Genomic DNA, 22913 nt, shown 5'->3' on the forward strand with positions numbered 1-22913 from the left:
TTCAGCAAATAGAATATATTCCATATAGAAAATAATTTAAAAATAAAACAACTTTGTAATTAGAACTATGATGTATACATGACATAAAAGCTGTGGTTTTCAGTTTTAAGGCAAAGGTATATTAGGAACCATTGCTGTTACAGGCAGGAAGGGGTTGAATTCTTGGGAGCAGCAAGGAGTTCCATGACTAATTATTACCTTATTGTTGCATGTCATATTGGATAAGACAAATTTGCCCAATTAATAAATTCTCTAAAGAGAACCTAAATTCATGAAGGTCTAAAGCTCTGTCCTTGTCCCCAGTGCCAATCCAATAACCAGCACATGGTTTTGATAAAAAGGAAAAAGATTTATTGCTTTGCTAGCAAAGGAGAAACACAGGGGACTCCTATCCCAGAGGCCGTGGTTCTGCCCATTAGCAGGAACCCGTGTGTGTGTGTGTGTGTGTGTGTGTGTGTGTGGAGGAGGGGGTGGTTAAAGAGGTGATTCAAAGGCTACATTCCATGTGTTCTCTGTTGGAATTTTAATTAACTTGTTAATTTGGGAGATAGTCATCTCTGAGATCTTCTGGTGCCATCCCTGAAGTCTGGATTACTACATTCCTATGGTGGGTGACTGCTCAAGGACAGATAATTCCGCCTAGGATGGGGAAGAAATGTAATCTTGTTTCCCCTGAGATTAGGGAGGGGGAGAGATCAGGGAGGAGCAAGGGGAGGGGGGGAGGGAGAGAGAGAGAGAGAAAGAAACTTGTCCATTTAAAAAATAAATTGTAGTAACAGAGCAGCAAGTTCTATATTCAAAGCATAAAGTGGACCATTGCTATGTTAGGAAATTAAAAAGAAAAATATGAAAGGATGAAATCAAGACCTTCCACATGGCCTCAAACACTGAAAAAAACTTTTACATTGCCATGTGTTTTAATCCTGCTTCTTGTTGAGTTCCTAGACTAGAGTGCCAAGAACATGCGACCCTTTCTCCTTTCTGACCTTATTTTGCTTGTTCCACTTCGGGATTTCTAAAGTGAAAAGGTCTGGTGCTTTCGGAGGCTTGGGGACAATCTTGCTCTGGGGCTCAAACTGGCGGGCTGGTGCCCTTTGCCAAGCCCTCCCCTACCAAATCTGTTTTGTCTCCTGCTGGGCTGAGTCACATAGAATAGATAGATAGTTTATCAGCACATGTCCTCCAGATCATATTATCTGCTTACAAATATAGCCTGTTAGCGCACAGGCCCGGGAGGCTCCCGGCAGCGCGGCCCTTCCACTCCGGGTGTTGCTCGCGGGTGTAAACAGCCTTGAAGCCGGATCGGCCCTGCGGCCAGACCGCAGACTGTCTGCGCCACCCGCACCAGGGAGGTGAGTGGCGGCCGGTCTCTGTGGCGGCGGCGGAGGGATGTTAGAGGAGCAGGTGGGTGGGCTGTCCTGCTGCGAGGGGAGAGGCGTGTACCCTGCTGGATGGTTGCCGGTGGCCGCGCGCTTAGTGGCTCCGGTCTCCCCGGTGCACGGTGAGCTCAGCCAGATTGCTGACGGGACATCATCCCCCCAAACACTGCGGAGGTAGTCATCCATGTCTATTTTAGTTCAAAAACTAAAATTGAGTGGGGCACTGGGAGAGCGAATGGGGCTCGTAGGTGCCATCCGTGGGGCCCATCCGTGGGGCTGCTCCCGTGGCAGGGTCCCCACGAACCCTGCTCCTGGATGATGGGTTACTCTGAGCGCACTGCCCTAGTGTCCAAGGCTGAGCTCAATCTGCTCCAAAGTTCTGTCCAGGAGTGATAAATCAAATTTGTTTGTGTCTTTTTCAGGGCTTTGAGAAGTATGATTGACACCTGATGGGAGCGGGGGTGGGGAGGCCGGGCAGTCTTTCCTTCCGGAAAGCTTCTCCCGCCCTCTGGCAGGGGGCGCGGAAGGGGTGGGGCGAGGGTGAAAAGTGATCCCAGGGAGATTTAAGCAGCCCTGATGCGCCCACTGCTCTGCCGGGGTCTACCTACCAATCTCGTCTTGAAACTCACTAACCACGAGGGTGAGAAAGCCCTGGATGCCTATGGACCTTTGGGCTTTTATCGTACATTTGATTACTAAAGGTCTGTTATAATTTCTTTTCTTTAAATAATTGACCTTCCTGGTGCTAGACACCATCTAAAGCATTGAACTCAAATGATCACAGTTAGCTCTCTCACTAATTCTGTGAGCTGATGCTGTTGTTCCATTGTGTCCACATCAGAACGGGGAGGACAAGTCCTCAGGGACAGGCGACCAATAAGCCAGAGGCAGAATTCCAACCCAGGCAGTCTGACTCAGACTTGGTCTTCTTAATCCCATCTGTTCCCTGGCCTCCCCTGGTTTGAAACTCTAGTTTAACAAATTACCATCAAAATAATCTGGTGTTTTTTGGGGAAATTTGGATCCTGTAGCATAAAAGTTCATTCAATTCAGAATGTGGCTGCATTGTTTTGACTCTACTGACCTCACTTGGGTGTCATGTCCTGTCCCCCGCCCCCTTCGCCCTGCCTGTCACTTACTCCACTGTTTCACTTTTTCTTTTTTCTTTTTTGGTATTGAGGATTGAACTCAGGGGCATACGACCACGGAGCCACATCCCCAGCCCTATTTTAATAGTATTTTATTTAGAGACGGGTCTTTAGTACCTCCCCGTTGCTGAGGCTGGCTTTGAACTCGTGATCCTCCTGCCTCAGCCTCCTGAGCAGCTGGGATTACAAATGTGCGCCTCAGTGTCCAGTGCACTGTTTCTATGAGGAGCACATTCTGCCATCCAACTCTGGGGTCCAGGCAGTGGCCGTGTGTGAGGGAATGGAATTTGTGAGTTACGCAAGCTCCTCTTATGGTCCCTATTACACCTTGGTGTCCCTAGCAATTCCTGGAGGCTACAGTCATTCTCTTGAGCTCAGCCAGGCTGTTGACGGGGTCTTCTCCATATGCAGGACACCCCTGAAAGGATGCTGTCGAAGGGCTGGAGCTGCTCAGCCTGAGGGAAGTTGGGAGAGGTGCTGGGGGCACCAAGGGACAGGTGGGTGGGGAGGTGCCTGGTTCAGGTGAACCCTGGTACCTGCTTTGTCTCCCTCCCTTCCTTTCTTTGCTCTTTTCTCTTTCTCAGCTTCACGTAGGGAGCACCAAAAAAAAATGGTAGACTTGGTTGAGTCTCCTGTCAGACTCCCCCAGATTTTTCCTGTGCTGTCTGAGGTGCTAGCCTGACACCCACTCCGCACCCTTCCCCCCTGCAGCCCAGTCTGCCATTGGACAGAAACCCTCCCCCTTCCCCTGGCATATGACCTCTGAGTGAAGATCACAGATCTGGTGCCAGGGGACATATTTTTCCAGTCATGCCCTCTGGCTCCAGAGTGCAGATGGCTCTGTACGGCAATTCTGATATAACTCAACTGGGGAGGTGGGCAGGAAAGTCCTTCAACCAAACTTGTATGGATGGCCCTTTCCCCTTCCTGCTGGGTCTCTCTGGACCTCTCCTGTCCCCCACCACAGGGCATTGCTCTTCTGGCTCCTGCAGCAGTTGGTTCAGCCTCTGATGTCTAATCAGCATTTGGAGCTGAAATATTCCCTAGTGCACATATTCTCCCTAGATTGGGAACTTGGTCCTGTGGATGGACCTGCGCTCGTCTTTCTGCATTGACATACATGTCAGTTACTGAGGGTTCCCAGGAATGGAAGGACAGAAACACACACCAAGTCACTGGCTCAGTGCATGTGTCTCTGTACTGAGGTTCAGAAACAGGAGCCTGGCATCTGCAGCCCTTGTAGGGCTCAAGCCTTCCTCCCCTCCGGGTCTTCCTATCTGCTGCTGGGTGACCTGCTTGGTGTTGACAGGGGACTCCTGTCAGTGAGCTGTAGTTTTTCTATGGTTTGGTTCATGGACAGATAAAACGTAACAACACCCACAAAAATCAAATAATTTGCATTAAGTTCTGTGAAGTAAATAAATAACAGATGGAGAAAATAAGAGGAGACTCTCTCCTTGAAATGGGGAGGCCGGGAAGGCCAGACTGAGGAGAGATCCCCAAAGTTTAGAGGGTGTGTGGAGGAAGCCATGTGTGTAGGGAAGGGTGTGGGGAAGGGCATCCGAAGCTGAGGGGACCTTGTAAACAGGGAGGAATGGAGGAAGTGTGGGGAGGACCAGCACTTCCAGCGCCTGTCTACCTGCCAGCTGCGCCTTGTGCAGACTGAGCCCCGTGCTGGTTGCCATCTACACACTGGAGACTGTTGTTGGCAACTGCCAGGCAACGAACAATGAAATCTCAGCTCAGGAGTTGGGACTTAGGAGGTGACCTTGCCTCCAGCCAGCTGTCCAACTTGATTGAGATGCCTGGAGGAGAGATCACATGGTCACCTACCTGGAGGTCAATGGGGCAGAGGGTGGGAACTGACAGCAGCAGACATCCTCCAACCCCCTCCCCACCTCTCTGCCCACCAGGTCTGCCAAGGCTTTCCCCACAGGGCTCACTGCCCCTGTCCTGAGAATGTCTCTAGCAGGTGGCAATTGGTGGTCACATGTCTAGAACTGGAATTGCTGTTTCCCTCTGCAGCCCTTTTGATGCTTCTCCTCAGAACAGGTTTTCTGGCTGGAGGACTGAAAAAGGGAAGTCCAGGAATCTGGAAAGCATCAGAGAGAAAACGGAGCCAGGAAAAAGCAATTTTGTAAGGTTGTTTATGAACTCCTGGGCTGCTCATGAACCTGAACAGGAAGCAGGTCACCGCCCACATTCCAGACTGGTCACTGGATGGTGCACACGGAATTTAGCTGAGTGCATTGCCAAGACTGAAAGTGAAGGGACATGGGAATCACAGGAGGCAGATTGGAATTGTGCCTTCACTCAAGTATATTCATTTATTTGGTACCAGAGGCTGAACCCAGGGGTGCTTAACCACTGAGTCACGTCCCAACCCTTTTTGTTTTAAAACAGGTCTTGCTAAGTTCTTTAGGCCTTCACTAAATTGCTGTGGTTGGCTTTGACCTTGGGATCCTCCTGCTTCGGCTTCCCAAAAGCCTTTTTTCTTATGGAGGTTTAATATAACTAAGGAGTTACATCTACTATTCTACTGAGGAGACTATGTCTGTGTGTGCGCATGTGTTTGTGTGTGCTGTGATTAATTCATTTAACTTATCGTATAGTATATGACAATCTGATGGAAAGATTAGATGCATATACCAGAAAGTTCCATAGAGTGTGGAGCCATGGGGCTTGGAGAATGCCCGAGGGGCTTTGGGAAGCCAGCTGAGGTGTAGGGGACAGATGTGATGCCCTAGAGGAGCTGGCCTAGGGTGAGTGTTGAATTACGACTTGAGTACAAAGAGTATTACCTGACCATAAGAAACTGCCATTCTGGAAGTCCTAGGGCATGCCATCATTATTTAAGGCAGGCAATTTCATTCATATTTCATTTTTAAAGTTCACGTTAAAATTATTTTCTTCTGTGTGCCTGACATATGTATTTTTTTTTTCAAATAGGTAATCTCATGCTGCCACAATGGGACATAAAGTCGTGGTGTTTGACATTTCTGTTGTCAGAGCCTTGTGGGAAACTCGTGTCAAGAAGCACAAAGCTTGGCAGAAGAAGGAGGCGGAAAGGCTCGAGAAAAGCGCCTTGGAAAAGTATGTGTTTTTGTGCCTGTTGTTCTTGCTTGTTTAGTGAATGACATTCAGGCAGGCCACTGTCACCTTGGAGGAAGATGCTTTTCCTCTGGTATTTCTCCCTGTCTGCAATACTTTCCTCGTTGAACTTCAGAACCCTGATGCTGTTGCTGAACACATGCACACTCAGCTTCTTAACAGAAACACCCATAATTGCAAGAACCTACATATAATCCAAGCACCATGTTAGACCAGGGGAGACAGGGATGCCCTGGCCATTCCTCTACTGCCAAATGCCATAGATGGTGCTTAGCCAGCCTTCACTGAGCTCACTCACGTAGCTCTCTGATGCTCTCAGCTCTAGCTATGTCTACTGGTGCCCCTGGGGCATCTAGCTCTCTGTCATGCCTCACCTGTTGAGCTGGATCTAGGTAAGATTCATTTGGCACATTTACTTAAATTGAAGTGATGCAATCGGATGAACTTTCATATAAACTCCTAAAGTATGAGTCAAAGAAAATTATGGACACAAAAACTAAGTTGAGTTAGTGTTTTGGAAAAAGTGCATTCATGGAAGATATGAATTTATGGTGTTGTAGGGACAGATGAGGCAAGGCACCGAAGATAGCAGGAAACAGTTTTATTTGGCTGTAGCCAGGTTCAGAGGGCACAGCTTTTGCTGTAATCAATCAGTCCCCTGAACCCTTAGTTCAGGTGGTTTCAGAATTTTATACCCAGCATGTAAGGGGAGGGGCTCAGAAGTTCACAGTCTGCAGAAGTTCACATAAAAGCAGCTTTTTCTGTCACTGTTTTGGGCAAGTTAACCATTCAGGGTCAACACTTGAGAAGGGGAGAGCTTCTTCTCCCCTTTCTTTCCTCCCCCTGCCAGCTGTTACCATGGAGCCCAATTTGTATCTTCTCTTATCTTAAAAATGTAGACATCTCTGTGAAGCCCAGCTCAAGGCCAGAGGCCTTGTTTACATATTTCTACAAACTACTATACTGGATACAAGTTTGTGAAAAACTAGTAAGGGGGTGTCCAGCACCTGGAGTGTTGATTTCTTCCGGCCGGTGGCCAAGTAAAACAGGGCGACATGAAAATAGGAAGTTTATCCACGTTGAACTCTTTTGCAGAGACTCTTTTGCTGTCAGTCCCAAAATCAGCCATGGTGAAGATTTCTGGAGAATCCCATTTAAGACTTTTCTGTGAAGGAAGGGGGTGCCACTACAATGGTAGATTATATAGTGCCAATTAGCAGCGTACAAGATTGATAAATGTATGAGAAGGCGAAAGGTGACTTTGCATATGTGTATAACTTTTATTCTGTGAAGAAATCCAAACCAGAACTCCCGGATGAGGCACTGTGGGTGTGGTTAAGGTGAAATGAGATTCTGATTGGTTGACTAGTTCTCAAAGAAGTCCAGACTCACATCTAGTTGGCAAATGGTGGTATATTTGTCCTCCTTAAGTAAGTGACAAAAGGTATAAACACCTCTACACAGTTCACACAGGTAAGATTGACTCTGAATTAGGCTCAGTGTCATTTGGTTTGTGCTGTGCCTCATTTCAATCTAAGACAAAAACCTTCTTGGGGATTTTTAGGCTTTTCCAGCTCAAGGTAAGAAGAGCAGCCCCGAAGTTGGTGGGGCAGGTGAAGAGGAACATGGTGTAGGAGTGTGGAGGGAAATGGGATGTTCAAGAAAGAAATTTTTAGTTTCACAGAACCTTTAGCAACGGTGGAAATAAATTTCTCTTCTTTATAGTTGTATTTGTGTTTCTATAATATAATTCATGATTATTAGTACTATTTGAAAGTTAACTTAGTTTTTTCTTAGAGTCTGTTTCCTGTACAGAAATTAATATATTAAAAACACTGATAAACAGGGCGCGGGGGTGCACACCTGTAATCCCAGTGGCTCTGGAGGCTAAGGCAGGAGGATCTCAAGTTCAAAGCCAGCCTCAGCAGTGGTGCTTTGCAACTCAGTGAGACCCTGTCCCTAAATAAAATTCAAAATAGGGCTGGGGATGTGGTTCAGTGGTTAGTGCCCCTGAGTTCAGTCCCCAGTATCAAAAAACAAAAACAAACAAAAACCCCCAAAACACAACAACAATAAACTGATGAATGCCTGATCGTAAAAGGCAATTAACTTGTTAGCTTAAATTTACTAAAATATGTAAAATCCTCCAACTTGTTCTGCTACTTCTCTTCAGAGTATTTATTTCATTTTATACTGCTGTATTTGTCTCATGAATTACATATCAACTCTTAAAAGTTGTAGAGATAAAATACAGAAAACCACTCCATCTAAATGAAACTTAATCATTTAGAGGGAGAAATAAAAGAGCTATTGCCAGGTTCTGAGTGAAGAATTTTTTAGCCAATGAGGGCATTTGCCAGCGGGGCTTGGATCGTGGGCTCATTTCCTAAGGAAAAAAATATTTCAATACACATTTATTGATTTAATGAGTAGAGCTTGCTGGATGCAGGGGCCATAATCCCAGACACTTGGCTGGCTGAAGCAGGAGGATTGAAAATTTGAGGTAAACCTCAGCAACTTGGCCAGGCCTTGTCACAACATAAAAAATTAAAAGAACCACATCCCCAGCCCTATTTTACATTTTATTTTATTTAGATTGTTGGTGCTCAGTGGTAGAGCACCCCTGGGTTTAATCTCCAGTATCAAAAATTTAAAAATAAACAAATAAATAAAAATTAGTAGAACACTCTAATGGCATTTGTTTTGTAAATCTATCTCAAATTTGAAGTTCTATGAAAATTAATCCTGGAGAAGATTTCAGATTCAATTATATGGGTGATAAAGCATAAACTTAATGACATTTTATTTATTTTAATTACTCAAGGAAGAGAATGGAAATTTAAGAAATAGTTTATATTCTCATCGTGACTTTTCTTTCATTAGGTTTCAGAAGCAATAAGACAAAACATTTCAAAAAGAAACACAAAGTGTATTTGGTATATAATCCATTCTGAATGGGGTTTGTCTAATTTCCCTTTCTCCATTTGCATTGGCTATACAAAATCTGTGAAATATTTATATCAATTTGCAATTAGTGACATAGGAAAGATGTATTATATAGGGCTTAACAGCCGCCATCTCATTCCATTGCCAAAATTTACCTTAAAGTTCGGTTTAAGAAACAAGGCAAGAAAAGTTAGAGACATGAATCGAGAAGAGTTCTGTGAATACAGCAATTTACAGTGGTGGTGCTATTGGTCATTAACATTTTGGAGGGATCACTTTTTTTTTTTTGTATTGGGAATTGAACCCAGTGCTTAACCATTGAGCCACATTCCCAGCCATTTTTTTTTTTTTTTTGGTGGTGCTGGGAATTGAACTCAGGGCTTTGTGCATGCAAGGCAAGCACTCTACCAACTAAGCTCTATCCCCAGCCCACCAGCCATTTTTTGTATAATATTTAGAAGCAGGGTGTCGCTGAGGGCCTTGCTGAATTGCTGAGGCTGGCTTTGAACTTGTGATCTTTCTACCTCAGCCTCCTAAACTGCTGGGCTTATAGGCATGAACCACTGCTCCAGGCCCAAATTGCTTCTCAAGACCGTGGTGGCCATTCCCCCAGAGAGTGACTGTGGCCTCTGCTCCTGTTTCAGGATAAAGGAGGAGTGGAACTTCGTTGCCGAGTGCAGGAGGAAGGGCATCCCCCAGGCTCAGTACTGTAAGAATGGCTTCATAGACACCAGCGTGAGGCTTCTGGAGAAGATCGAGAGGAACTCGCTCTCCAGGCCGAGCTTACTTGCCAAGGACAAAGGCAAGCAGAGCAACCCATTTGTGTTTGAACTTTCGGGGGAGCACTGGAAGGTGAGTGCAGCCCACTGTCTGCAGGAAGTGGGAGTAACCTGAGCCCCAGGCCTTGGCCTTTAGACAGCTTTCCAGTGGGTAAGCAGGAGCCCATTACCTGCTGTGGACTGGGTTTGCCCATCTTTTCCTCTGAGAAATGGCAGCATAGAAAAGAACAGCAGGATCCTCTTGGACCTCTCTAAGGCTGGGCAGCTGGGACCTTGTGGCCCTCCCTAGGTCAGCATAGTCTGACCTAGGGAGGGCCACAAGGTCCCCCAGTTTTAAAAAATTATTTATGTATTTATTTTACAGTAGAGTACATTTTGACATATTGTACACAAAAGGAGCACAGTTTCTCATTCCTCTGGTTGTACATGGTTCAGGTTCATTTGGCTTGTGTAATCATACATGTGTATAGGGAAATAATGTCTGTCTCCTCCTACTGTCCTTCCCATCCCCTGACTCCCTCTGAACAATCCAAAGTTCCTTCATTCTTCCCTTATCCCCACCCCCCTTGTCCCTGCCTCCACTATGGATCAGCATCAGTTTATCAGAAAACATTTGGTCTTTGGTTTTTTTGGGATTGGCTTATTTCACTTAGCATGATATTCTCTAGTTCCATCCATTTACCTGTAAATGCCATAATTTCATTTTTCTTTAAGACTGAGTAATAGTCCATTGTGTATAGGTACCACATTTTCTTTATCCATTCATCCATTGAAGGACATCTAGTTTGGTTCCATAGTTTCGCTATTGTGAATTGAGCTGCTATAAATATTGATGTGACTGTGTCATTGTAGTATGTTGATTTTAAGTCCTTTGGGTATAAGCAGAGGAGTGGGATAGCTGGGTCAAATGGTGGTTCCATTCCAAGTTTTCTGAGGTATCTCCATAGTGCTTTCCACAGTGGTTGTACAAATTTGCAGTCCCACCAACAATGTGTGAATGTACCTTTTCCTCCACATCCTCACCAACACTTATTATTGCTTGTATTCTTCATAATTGTCCCCAGCACTTTTTATTTAGACAAGGGTCTCTCTGTGTTGCTTAGGACCTTGCTAAGTTGCTGAGACTTTGACTTTGACTTTGTGATCCTCCAGCCTCAGCCTCCTGGGTGGCTGGGATTACAGGCCTTGTGCCACTGTGCCCAGCATCGCTTTTTGTTCTTTAAATAAGAACTGGTTTCAGGGGCTTTGTGCACACCGAGGACTGGTTCTGATCTACGTCATTCATTCTCTTAGGAGCTGCCCGACTCGTTGAAGGAGCAGACACACCTGAAAGAATGGCACATTTGCAATACCCTGATTCAAATCATTCCTACATACATTGAGCTGTTTCAAGCAATGAGAATTCTGGATCTGCCAAAAAACCAAATCTCATGTCTTCCAGCTGAAATTGGTATGTGTAGCAGGAAACTCCAGCGCTCTTGTCTGTGGTAAGCAGGAAGCTATTGGGCAGGTGACACTGTGCCAATACTGGGTTTCCTCCTCTAAGTGCTTAAGTATGTCACTTAAGTATGTCATTGGGCTATTCCAGGGGTCTCAGAGCTTTGTGTTCACAGTGTCCCCATGGGCTTCCGTGCTGTGATCTCACCTGCACCACTCAGCTCATAGAGATGTTGGCCAATTGCTCAGAAGGTAGAGGTCTCATAAGTGAACAGAGATTTGCTTAGGAAACTTTTGTTTATCTTCTTTTAGTTTTAGAAATACAAATGTACAGAATTGTGGTTATTGTATAAAGAATTTAAATATATTTTTTCGATATAAATTTAGTTTAGATGATGATGATGATGATTCTGGGAATTGAACCCAGGGGTGCTTTACCACTGAGCTACATCCCTGGGCTCTTTTATTTTTTTCTTTTGAGACAGAAATCTTGCTAAGTTATTGAGGGTCTCACTAAGTTGCTGTGACTGGCCTCCAAGTTGCAATCTTCCTGCCTCAGCCTCCATTGTCATTGGGATTACAGGCATGTGCCACGTGTCCGGCATTATTATGTCTTTTTGATAGGTTAGAATTTTATAATTCTCACTAATTTCATTGCTCAGTTGCATTATATTCAAATGAAGACAACAGTGATCATTTTTGCCCATCTTTCTCCTGGCGTGTGAGAAGCAAAGGTCTCGGGGCTACACTCTCACAATCCACACTGTAGGCCCAGTGAAGTGACATGGTCACCTGAAAATTTGTTGGAAACGAAGACAGAATGGGTCAGAGGTGGCTTTTCAGGCCTCTGGTGTTTGCACATACCTTACCAGGTGTGTCAAGACCACAAGGCCCCTGAACACCCTCTTACCCAGCCTGATCTCAGGATTATTTATGCCGTTGCTAACTTTGAAGGATGAGGTGACGTCTCCCCCAGAGAGCAGGCTTGCTGGCTGCTTGCTGTAAAAGCCCTGTGTTTCCTGAGCTTGGTGTTCTTTAGAGTTACGTGTGCAGAATCTTCCTGGGTCATCTGTATCACCCTGGGTGGACTTGATTATAAAGGGAACCCACGTACGTGTGCTGTCTCTTCTACTAGTGATCCACAAAGCAGGGGAATAGTGTGAAGTCAAAGTCAAGACAAGGCAAGATCAATGCCTCTATTCCTTGCCTGGTTTCTGGAAAGGCAGACAGGAGCTTAGAAGTTTTAGTGCTGAAAAGTTCTAACTTTGACATAAAGGGCCGTTTATCTCCTGCCCCTTCATCTTATAGATTGGAGAAAGCAAGTTCTAGGGAGGTCAGATGACTTGGCCACCATCACTCAGCTTTTGACTTGAGGACTTCTTGAAAGCCTAGTCCAGAGGCCAGATTTTACTATTTCCAGCTCATTTGGGGTCAGGCTCACAGTGCTTATTAGTGACTTAATATAGTTCTTTTTTTTTTTTGGTGGTGGTAGGGCACTTATCCACTGAGCCACATCCCCACCCCTTTTTAATTGATTTATTTTGAGACAGTTGCCCAGGATGCCCTGGATCCTCCTGCCTCAGCCTCCTGTCTCTGGGATTACAGGCGGGTGCCAACAAGCCTGGCTTGCTTTTGTTCTTAAAGACCCTGAAGGACTTATTCACGGGAGCTTAATTTTTTCTGATGCCAGGTCGTTTGAAGAACCTGAAAGAACTCAATGTGAGTTTCAACCATCTGAAGAGCATTCCTCCAGAACTAGGGGACTGTGAAAATCTAGAAAGACTGGACTGTTCTGGAAATCTGGAATTAATGGAGCTCCCATTTGAAGTAAGATGCAAACATTTCTGCTTTGTGATTTAAATTTCATTCAGTTCTCCATAGGAATGGTCCATGGTGTGGGCAAGAATTTTTAGAAGATAAAATCCATCACATTTTTCTGACATTTCAATTACTTTATGCCCATAATCATAGCATCTTTAAAAATGTTATGAAACTAACCCAGGGCCTACATTTAAGTTTAGAAATGCTATTTTCACACAAGCTATTTTAATTTTATGCCTATTTAATATCTGATGCCTGTCGTCTCTGATGCAGATCCTGATTTATTTCTCCACCATGGCTAAACTGCAGATAAATCCAGGGGTAAAACAATTTTTCATATGCTCCTAGCTGAACTTGTAGATGTCTAGAATTGTCATAGGATTCAAGAAATGTACAGAATTTTAAGAAAGATTCATTTATTTCTTTTGGTCTGTGTTCAGGGAGAAATGATTTTGAATAATTTTTTGATAAAATGGAGAAGATAAAAGTATACAGTTTTCATTGTCAAATAAAACTCAATGAGTTTCCTGTGCTGAAACGGAGAAAGGGTCATACAATTCTGCCAGTGAGGAATGGGCTAAAAATGATTATTACTAGTGAGGTCCTGACAGCCCAGCCACCCAGGAAGCGTGTTATTTCCTTTCCTGGGTGGGAGGATGTGGCTGCTTCTGCTGTCAGTACCCATCTCAGTCCAGACAATGTCTGATGCTTGTCCCTGTGAGGGTGCAGAGTTTTGGATTCCCTGCACAGATCTGCTTATCCTCTAGTCTTCCCCAATCCAGGAATGGCTCATTCTTCACTTGGATGTTCTGGCTAAGTACATCAATTCATCCTTGATCTCTCTTGCTCCCATGAGCCATGTATAATCTAAACAAATCCTGTCCAGCCGATCCTTCAGAGTATATCATGTCTGACCACTGCTCATTCATAACCTTTCCCCTAGCACCCTGATCCACCCCAGAGCTGTCTATCATCTGGACTGGGGCAATACCCTGGTAGGCTGCTGTCTCCACCCCTTCTTCTTCTCCCCACCCCCCTTCATTGAGGTATGATGTACATATCATAAAATTTACCCATCCTAAGTGTATAGTTCACCATGATTCAGTTTTAGGATATTTCCTTCACCTATCCCCAAATTTTCCTTTTGCCTACTTGCTATTATTCCCTGCTCTGCCCTCAGCAGTAGGCAACCACAAATCTGTTCATATTTCTGTGAAGCTTATCTTTTCTGGAAATTTCCTAGAAATGGAAATCATGCTATAGTTTTCTGAGTCTGACTTCTTTCCCTTAGCATGATATTTTTGAAGTTCTTCATTCATGTTATAGCACATATGGATTGAGGGAAGGGTCTAGATTTTGTTTTGTTCCTACCCCTCCTTTTTTTATTTATGAAAGTAGAAGCTCCCTGAGGGCAGCCACAGTGCGTCGTTTATCTTGGAAACCCAGGAAAAGATCCATAGGAGATGCTTCAAAATACATACTGGATTGGTCTGCTTTGCATCGATTCCTAGAGATGCCTTTGAAAAAGAAATGTCAATCTAAAAATTATTAATCGAACTTAATTCCCACTCTTATAACGGTAATTAGAATATTTTGTTATTCCTTTCTAGCTAAGTAATTTGAAGCAAGTTACATTCGTAGATATCTCAGCAAACAAGTTTTCCAGTGTCCCGATCTGTGTCCTGAGGATGTCTAATTTGCAGTGGCTGGATATCAGCAACAATAACCTGAATGACCTGCCACAAGATATAGACAGGTAGCTACTTGCCTGCCGAAGGTGAGGTATATGAATCAGTTACTAACGCCTTAACGCTGTGAACATTGTTAAGATGCATGACACTTGAATATGCTTTGAATCAATTAATTAATCATTTAATCAATAAATCAATTAATTTTTCAGAGTGTATCGCTCCTAGGAAATTATAGAATAAAACAATTTCTAATTGGCATCACACATGTATATGGATACATGCATTTGAGTACCTCTTCACTGTCTTGGCGAACTGTAATTTGCTTCATTCTTTCATAAAACAACACCGTTACCTTTCCATTACTCCATAGAAGTAGAAAATGATTACATATAAAATAGAAACCTATCACTCTATATTTAGAATATTAGTGAGGACAATATTTATTATTTTCATTTACTGATTTTTTTATACACAATCTTTCAAACAACCAGTATGCTTGTTTTCAAACTGTATCCTTGTAGTTATTTCATGTTCACAAAATAATTATTATACTAAAATATATAAGACTGATTGATTTATCGATTAATTTCACCAATATTATCAGGCTCCCATGAGTGGGCTGGGTTTAAAGTGCTAAATGGAACACAATCTCTGGCCTCCTGAATCTACAATCTTATTTATCAAGAGACAGAAGTAAGCTCTTAGGACAGAGGCCAGCAATGGCTGGGGCCTGAGTGCCACCCCAGATGACATTTCCTACTCCTGTACATACAATGTGCAGAATGCTGTCTATGGCATGAGAAGACAGAGCTCAGAGGATTTTTGATGAGAATAACTGGGGACAGTCTAAGTTTGAAACATGAGAGGAACTTTGTGAAATATTTGTGGGATTAGTCACGACTTTGCAAATGAATGAAAGAAAAATCCAGGGAACAGGATTTCTGGACAAATGGAGGGAGGGTCAGTGAGTTAGAATAAAATGGAAAACAGTTAAATATATTTGGAAAATATTTTGCTCATTTCCTTTTCACTCTGCGGTTTTCTTCCCATTTTAGTGTGAGAATATAATGGTGGGAGAAGAGTAACCATGCTTCTAAACTGTGCGAAAGGAAATCTGTTTCCAAAATCTGTTTGTTCTCATTCTAACACTGGTGTGATTTCTTTCCTGTGCTCTGTTGGCCCTTGGAAATCCAGGAGACACGGAGAGGAAGGGATATACTGGTTTTTGAGGCCCCATGGTGACCTACTGTGAATTGTACAATGTATTTATCCTGCTTTTTATTCATTTATTTTTTGGTTACCAGGGATTGAACCCAGGGGTGCTTTACCACTGAGCCACATCTCCAGTCCTTTTTCATATTTTATTTAGACACAGGGTCTCACTGAGTGGCTCAGGCCTTGCTAAGTTGCTGAGGTTGGCTTTGAACTTGTGATCCTCCTGCCTTAGCCTCCCAAGCAGCTGGGATTACAGGGGTGCACTACCATGCCCAGCTACCTTGCTGCTTTATCTGTGTCTTCCACTGGTGAGTAAGTCAGCAAAAACTTAAAAAAAAAAAAAAATCATGTTATCCGGTGTGGTTTTATTTATTTATTTATTTAAAATGTAAAGTTTAGCTTGTTCTCATATCCATCACATAGATGGAATCCGCTCAGTAGGGGTTGCCTTCTGGAATCTGTAATTGGCTAGGAGGCCAAGCCCTTGTGTTCTGATCCTCTCTACTTCTCCTCAGGCTGGAAGAACTGCAGAGCTTTCTCTTGTATAAGAACAAGTTGACCTACCTCCCGTACTGCATGCTGAACCTCAAGAAGCTCACCTTGCTGGTCGTCAGTGGGGACCATTTGGTGGAGCTCCCAACTGCCCTTTGTGACTCCTCCACGCCATTGAAGTGAGTAGACCAGAGATCCTGGTAGACACAGTCAGACACAGGGAGAGAGCAAAGAGCCTCCAGAGCCTGAGAGCCTGTCTCCAGAACCAGATTAGATGGTTCTCCTCCCTAGAGAACCTGATCCCAGTTTGCTTTTCACTGGATTTGGAAGTTTGGTGCACATGGCATGAGAAGATAGAGCTCAGGGAACCAGGGAACAGGATTTCTGGACAAATGCTACTTGCTGATTGAAGGCATTGGGAGACGGATGCCAGGAGCCCCCTGTTGCTCAGCACAGACACGGCTGTTGTCCCTGCGGGGTCAGCCACCGTTCACAAAACCCTCCCTGGGTGCCTTGTCCTTTTGATTCCCTAAACGAACCCATAAACCACCCCAAGCTAAGATAAATCATCCATGCAAATGTGATACAAACAGACTGGGATCTGGGGGAGACATAGTCTTTCTTATCCTGGTCGTGGAAACCCCAGCTCCATCATTCCCTCAAATGACTCTGAGATACCTGGTGTGACTCCCTGGAGCACATCCTGCCAAAATTTGGAGCTGAGGGGTTTCTCCTATCACTTCTACCCTGAGACCATTTTGGAGCCTTAGCAGCTTGGAGCCTTTCCCGAGCCTTCACCCGGGGAAGCTCTGGCAAGAACCACCTTCTCTCTGTGTCCAGAGACCCATCTTCTGTGAAGGCCACAGGTTCTCTCTCACTGGTAAATGCTCACTATCAACGTAGAGTTAAGTCTTCCTTATCTCTCTGTCACTGCAGTAAGACATGTGGCAAACAAATACAGAGGTTTAACTACTGGGAAGTGAGAGACCTGTTTCATGTCTGTGTAAATGCAAGATTAGTAGAGGTACAAGACATTCCCCACCTGTTCCGTTCTATTCCTTCCCCTGGAATAGGTCTTCCAGGGTCCTCCTCCACTATGTTAGGAATGTTGTTTGGGGAGAAGATCACTGGTGAGACAGGTAGGAGGATCCAACCCATTTGGGCACCAGGGAACAGTCTTGGCAACTTTGCATCCGAGAGAAGTCAGGGTAGAACCATCGCATCACTGAAATAACTTCCAATAGTGTAGTTGTAGGATTTGGCAATCTCAGAATAATGGATGAAAGCTCTTTGAATTGACGAATGTTCAATAAAAAGATTAGATACAGGCTGGGCATGGTGGCACACACCTATAATCCCAACAATTTGGGAGGTTGATAAAGGAGCATTGCTGAGGCTGGCTTTGAACTTGTGATCCTCCTGTCTCAGCCTCCCGAGCTGCTGGGATTATAGGCGTGAATCACTGCTCTCTGCAAAGGTTGGCTTCTAACGTTAGGAATTTTTTGCTTAAACATGAACAGTTGGAAATGTGGTATTTTCCATGCTTTCTTGAATAGATTCATAAGTCTGATGGATAATCCTATTGATAAGGCCCAGGGTCAAGATGGTGATGAGATAATGGAAAGTGAACAGGAACGGCAACATTTTGATAAAGAATTTATGAAAGCCTATATTGAGGATCTTAAAGAAAGAGGTGAGTTGCTCATATTTAAAATTATCTAAAACAAATATGAAGAATTCCACTGATCATACAATATATTTATTAACATAAATCATATTGACAAAAAGTTCATTGATTAGGGAGTCAGGTTACTCTGTAACCATTTACTCCTCACCAAAGAACCCAAATGATAAATTTCCTTAAAAATCATCCTTGAATGATGGGCACATCATCAAGTACTGGGCAGAGAGGCTGAGAAACATACACTCGAGATGTAAGGGCTCTATTATTAACTATTTGTGGGTTTTAAACTAAATCATATTTGCAAAACAACATTCTATGCTAATGGGAAAATAAATGATTCCATTTCAAAAGTCTGCTTACATTTTTGGAAAAAGTTATATCATCTAAATCAAAAAATACCTGTGTAAAGAACACAAAAAGAGCCAGGCACGGTGGTGCACGCCTGTAATCCCAGTGGCTCAGGAGATTGAAGTAGGAGGATGGTGAGTTCAAAGCCAGCCTCAGCAATGGTGAGGAGCTAAGCAACTCAGTGAAACTCTTGTCTCTAAATAAAATACAAAACAGGGCTGGGGATGAAGCTCAGTGATTGAATGTCCCTGAGTTCAATCCTCACTACCCACCCCCAAACAACAACAACAAAACAAACTCACACAAGGAAAAATGCAAGATGCCTAATAATCACTGCTTAATTTTCCAGTTCTTTAATAGTCCAGGTGCAAGCCTCACAGAATTTAGAGAGGAGTTTGTGTGGACTCCACTGCCTTTGGGGATGGGCACTGTGGGCAGGTTGCCTCAGCCCCCCTCAGGAGACACCATGAATGTGAGCACTCTTCCCCCTCATTAGCAGGTGTCTGAATAATTAGTCATTCATACACTCAGAGATTTCATTGGCATTAATGAAAAATGCCATTTATTTGGCAAACTAAAAAACTTTAACAAAATGAAGATAATTTCTATTGCTACCTCTAATCTATTTCTATTGCTACCTCTAATCTGGCTCTTCCTAATCTCAAGTGCTGAATTATTCTGAAATAAAATAGAAATTTATGCAAAATATGAAACCTAAGCCCAGCACAATGGTGCACACCAGTAATCCCAGTGATTCAGGAGACTGGAGAGGGATGATTCCAAATTTGAGGCCAGATTCTGCTGGTGAGCCCTGTCACTAAAAAAAAAAAAAAAAAANCCAGGCTGGGGTTGTATCTCAGTGCACATGTGAGGCAGTAGGTTCAATCCTCAGCACCACATTAAAATAAATAAAATAAAGGTATTGTATCTATCTACAGCTGGACAAAAAGGGGTGTGGGGGGTGGTGATACTGGGGGTGTGGCTCAGTGGTTAAGGGCCTGTGGGTTCAATCCCTGGTACCAAAACAAAACAAAAAAACTTTATTGTTATCTTTATTATTACTTTATTCATTTTTTTATATTTAGTGCTATTATGTAAAAATACAAGAAAGAACTAGAGGATATGGATATGAAGTTTTGAATCTATGAGAATAGAAATAATAATTCACTTTTAAAGTCAATCAGTTAAAACTTATTTATTATTCAGTAGTTATTAATAGTGACAAAAATATAGAAATGTATTTACTTAAATGAAATACCTTATTTATGGGGCTGGGGATGTGGCTCAAGCGGTAGCGCGCTCGCCTGGCATGCGTACGGCCCAGGTTCGATCCTCAGCACCACATACAAACAAAGATGTTGTGCCCGCTGATAACTAAAAAATAAATATTAAAAAAAATTCTCTCTCTCTCTTTAAAAAAAAAAAAAAGAAATACCTAATTTATGAAAGATACTTGTTTTTTAAAATTACCTTTAGTGATGATGAGTTTTGATCCATTCACTTATTTCTGAACAATTGTAATAATTTGATCCTTTGTAAATACATTCATATTAGGTTGAATCAAGTGATATTGCTAATATTCAGCTAGCTTTGACCTACGGAAATGGCAATTTCTTTTTCTTTTCTTTTTTTTTTTTTTTTGGTGGTGCTGGGGATTGAACCCAGGGCCTTTTGCATGTGAAGCAAGCACTCTATTGACTGAGTTATATCCCCCCAACCCAAGAAATGGCAATTTCTTAAAGTCCAGTTAGATATGGTAATGTGTGTGCTTTGAATTTTTAAAAATTCTTTTGCATTCATTCATTCATTCATTCGTTTATTTTGGTGCCAGGGATTTGACCTAGGGGTACTTAACCACTGAGCTACATCCTCAGCCCTTTTTAATATTTTATTTAGAGATAGGGTCTCCCTGAGTTACTTTGAGCCTCGCTAAGTTGCTAGAGTGGCTTTGAACTTGAAATCTTCCTGCCTCAGCCTCCCAAGCTGCTGGGATTACAGGCATGTGCCACCGCACCCCAACTGTTTGCTTTTCTTTATCTCAGTCTTCCCTTTTTTCTCTCCTTCCCCATCAGTCATAGAATCCATGTCTATCAGCAGAAAACACTAGAGTCTGCCAGTCCACCTGGACCTACAACCTCTGTGGTCTGAGGTTGATGAGGAGCTTGAAGCCCTCACTGTTCCTTGAACTCTAGAGGACCTTACATTGGAGTTTGGACTCTGGCTCTGTGGTGGGGTCTGCACAGGAGCATTTCTAACAAGCTCCCGGGTTGTGTTGGTGCCTTCGGTCTGAGACAACCCACATTTCTGAGAACCATTGGTACAGAACATCCTTGGACAAAATTTCGCTGTGAAGACTGAGGGATGGGGCAGTAACTAGTGGAAAGAGCAAGGCAGAGAGAAGGTGCACTTATTAAGGTCATGCTTGGATTAGGGATAGCCCAAATTTCTCTCATAAACCAGCCTTCCTTCCACCTGATACCTATAGTCCCTGGTCTTTGCCCATCTATTTCGATTTTTATTATTTCAACTTTTATTATTATAGGGCTATATGCTTTCTAAATCCTTGACACAGCTGTGTTAGTTGTTTGGAAAGATTGCCAAGGACAAGATATTTTTTTTTATATATTTTATTTTTTTAGTTTTTGACGGACACAACATCTTTGTTTGTGGAGGATCGAACCCGGGCCGCACGCATGCCAGGCGAGCGCGCTACCCCTTGAGCCACATCCCCAGCCCCAAGGACAAGATTTAATGATTCCATCTTACATGTAAACATTCCTAAGCTTGGCTACCCATTAGTGATGGTTAACTTAATGGTGGGGATGAATTCATTATTCATCACTTAGACATTATCTATGCTTAAAATATTAAGTAGCAATAATAATAAAAGGGTGAATGACTATTGAAGTATTTATTTTTTTTCTCCTCATAGAATCTGTGCCCAGCTATACCACCAAGGTATCTTTTAGCCTTCAACTTTAACATCGTCCATCAGAAGACTGCAAAATCTCATCATCCTGTGGAGCTTTACAACTTTGTGCATAGGTCATGTCACATAGAAATCATGGCTTGTGTTTTAGGACAAAGTCTATTAACCACTGTCATAGTCATTAAGAAAAATAATTTTCAAATTTCAAGTATATGAATATCTTCCTCTATGGGCTCAAGAATGATAAATTAGTTTATATATTGGTATTTATAGGTTCATTTGCATACAATTGTTTCTAAATAATGCACATTTAATATTATAGAAGGTTTTTTTGTAAAATTATAACTTAATGACCAAATTCTGACACTGAATGCATTGTTTTCAGAAATCAAGGGGTAAAGGATCATGAAAAGAGCCTTCATATTGGACGAGTCAGATCATAGTTTTGTTATTTGAAAATGTTTAATACATTTTTTCTTTTACTGAGAGTAATTAACGTTCCTTGGATTTAAATGAACTGTTACTTCCATGATGTTTTAAATTATATTTTGGCAAGAATATTTGGAGCTCTGTTTTGGCTCTCAGAAGAGACCCAGGGTGTGACTTGGGCCTTAGGGGTGGGAAGGCTGCCCAAGCATGGGGTTCCAGACACTCAGATGGGGTGTGGCTGTCCCTCAAGGAAGAAGTGTGAGCCCTGCTGGGGTGGAAAGTTTTGAATGGCCTGCCTGGACAGCAACCATCCTTTCCTGAGTGCCACCTTGGGGGTCCTGGGAGCTACCTGAGTACAGAAAGCAGAAGCAGTGCCCTCAGGGGGTCTTTCCTCCCAGGGGTCCACTTAGAGTCTGGAGACCAACTGCATACACTGCTGAGTTCATCCTGGGCAAGGCTTCCCTGTGGGTACTGCAGGAAAACACCACCCACAGTGACCATGGCCCAGGAGGCCCATGGGACTGTATGTTACAGCATAAAAGGTGGGATTCACTTCAGGGCTTTGTGATCTTAGGTCACATCACATGATTTGGATAAATCTTACAAAGTTCCTATTTTTATACAATTGTCTTAGATTAAGATAAACAAGATGTGACTGATTGTCTTGAAGAAATGCTTAACTAGCTTTTGTGATTAAGAAGGAAAATGTGCACACATTCACTTTTATGGTCTAGCCTGGTGATGTCCAATAGTAGCTTTCAGCAGTGAAAGAAATGTTCTGTATCTTTGTCATCTAGCACAGTAACTGCCAGACACAGGGTTCTTGAACACTTGAACAGTGGTTGATGTGATTCAAGGACTGTATTTTAAGTGGAATTTAATTCAAATAGCCACAAGTAGTTGCCCTATGTGACAACAAGGTATAGCCAATTGGAGGTTTTGGAAGTTAATCACCTTTCATTTCTGAAAGGTGATTTTTATTTTTCTTATCCGAAGAGCTAATCTGTTCTCAGAGGCATGCAGTTCAAAAAGGTTACTTTTAACACCCCAGGTTTTGGTTCAAGTCAATATTTTGGACAAGTTCAAATATTTAATCCTCATCAGATAGAAAATAAGCAGACCATTCTAAAACCACCTGGTAATGCTTCAATAAAGGGTTGTTCCAACTTGAAAACAAACTCTTGAGAAGTTTAAAAGATAAAAGGAGTAGGAAAATGAAAAACCGCTTTCATTAACACTTTAAAAATATAATCAAGGGGCTGGGGATGTGGCTCAAGCGGTAGCGCGCTCGCCTGGCATGCGTGCGGCCCAGGTTCGATCCTCAGCACCACATACAAACAAAGATGTTGTGTCCGCCGAAAACTAAAAAATAAATATTAAAAAACTCTCTCTCTCTCTTTAAAAAAATTATTTAAAAAAAAATATATATATATATATAATCAAGATTATTGGTTGCACTACTTGAAAGATTTTGAAGTTTTATCTCATGCCATCTATAGCCAAA

At 42.9% G+C, this 22913-nt stretch overlaps 1 protein-coding gene across 2 annotated transcripts; it reads left to right on the forward strand.

The window, feature by feature from the left end:
• The first annotated feature begins 1107 nt into the window (after positions 1-1107).
• Positions 1108-22571, forward strand: Lrrc2 (leucine rich repeat containing 2). 2 transcript variants are annotated; one of them, XM_015489356.2, is made up of 9 exons: positions 1108-1352; positions 5477-5620; positions 9229-9436; positions 10657-10813; positions 12491-12627; positions 14232-14377; positions 16043-16198; positions 17576-17712; positions 20984-22571. In XM_015489356.2, the coding sequence occupies exons 2-9, from the start codon at positions 5496-5498 to the stop codon at positions 21031-21033; spliced, it is 1116 nt and encodes a 371-aa protein (XP_015344842.1). In that variant the 5' UTR covers positions 1108-1352; positions 5477-5495; the 3' UTR covers positions 21034-22571. The 2 variants fall into 2 exon arrangements, with proteins under 2 accessions (XP_015344842.1, XP_048650671.1); XM_048794714.1 differs by lacking the exon at positions 1108-1352 and adding an exon at positions 1424-1553.
• Positions 22572-22913: the final 342 nt, after the last annotated feature.

The sequence above is a fragment of the Marmota marmota genome, unplaced genomic scaffold, assembly GCF_001458135.2.
Source record: "Marmota marmota marmota unplaced genomic scaffold, marMar, whole genome shotgun sequence".
In the NCBI taxonomy this organism is placed as follows: domain Eukaryota; kingdom Metazoa; phylum Chordata; class Mammalia; order Rodentia; family Sciuridae; genus Marmota; species Marmota marmota.

Coding starts and splice junctions, on each gene's coding strand:
- Lrrc2 (XM_015489356.2), top strand. CDS start 5,496: ATGGGACATAAAGTCGTGGTGTTTGACATTTCTGTTGTCAGAGCCTTG. Junction 10,814..12,490: donor ATGTCTTCCAGCTGAAATTG/GTATGTGTAGCA, acceptor TTCTGATGCCAG/GTCGTTTGAAGAACCTGAAA. Junction 16,199..17,575: donor GACTCCTCCACGCCATTGAA/GTGAGTAGACCA, acceptor TTTCTTGAATAG/ATTCATAAGTCTGATGGATA.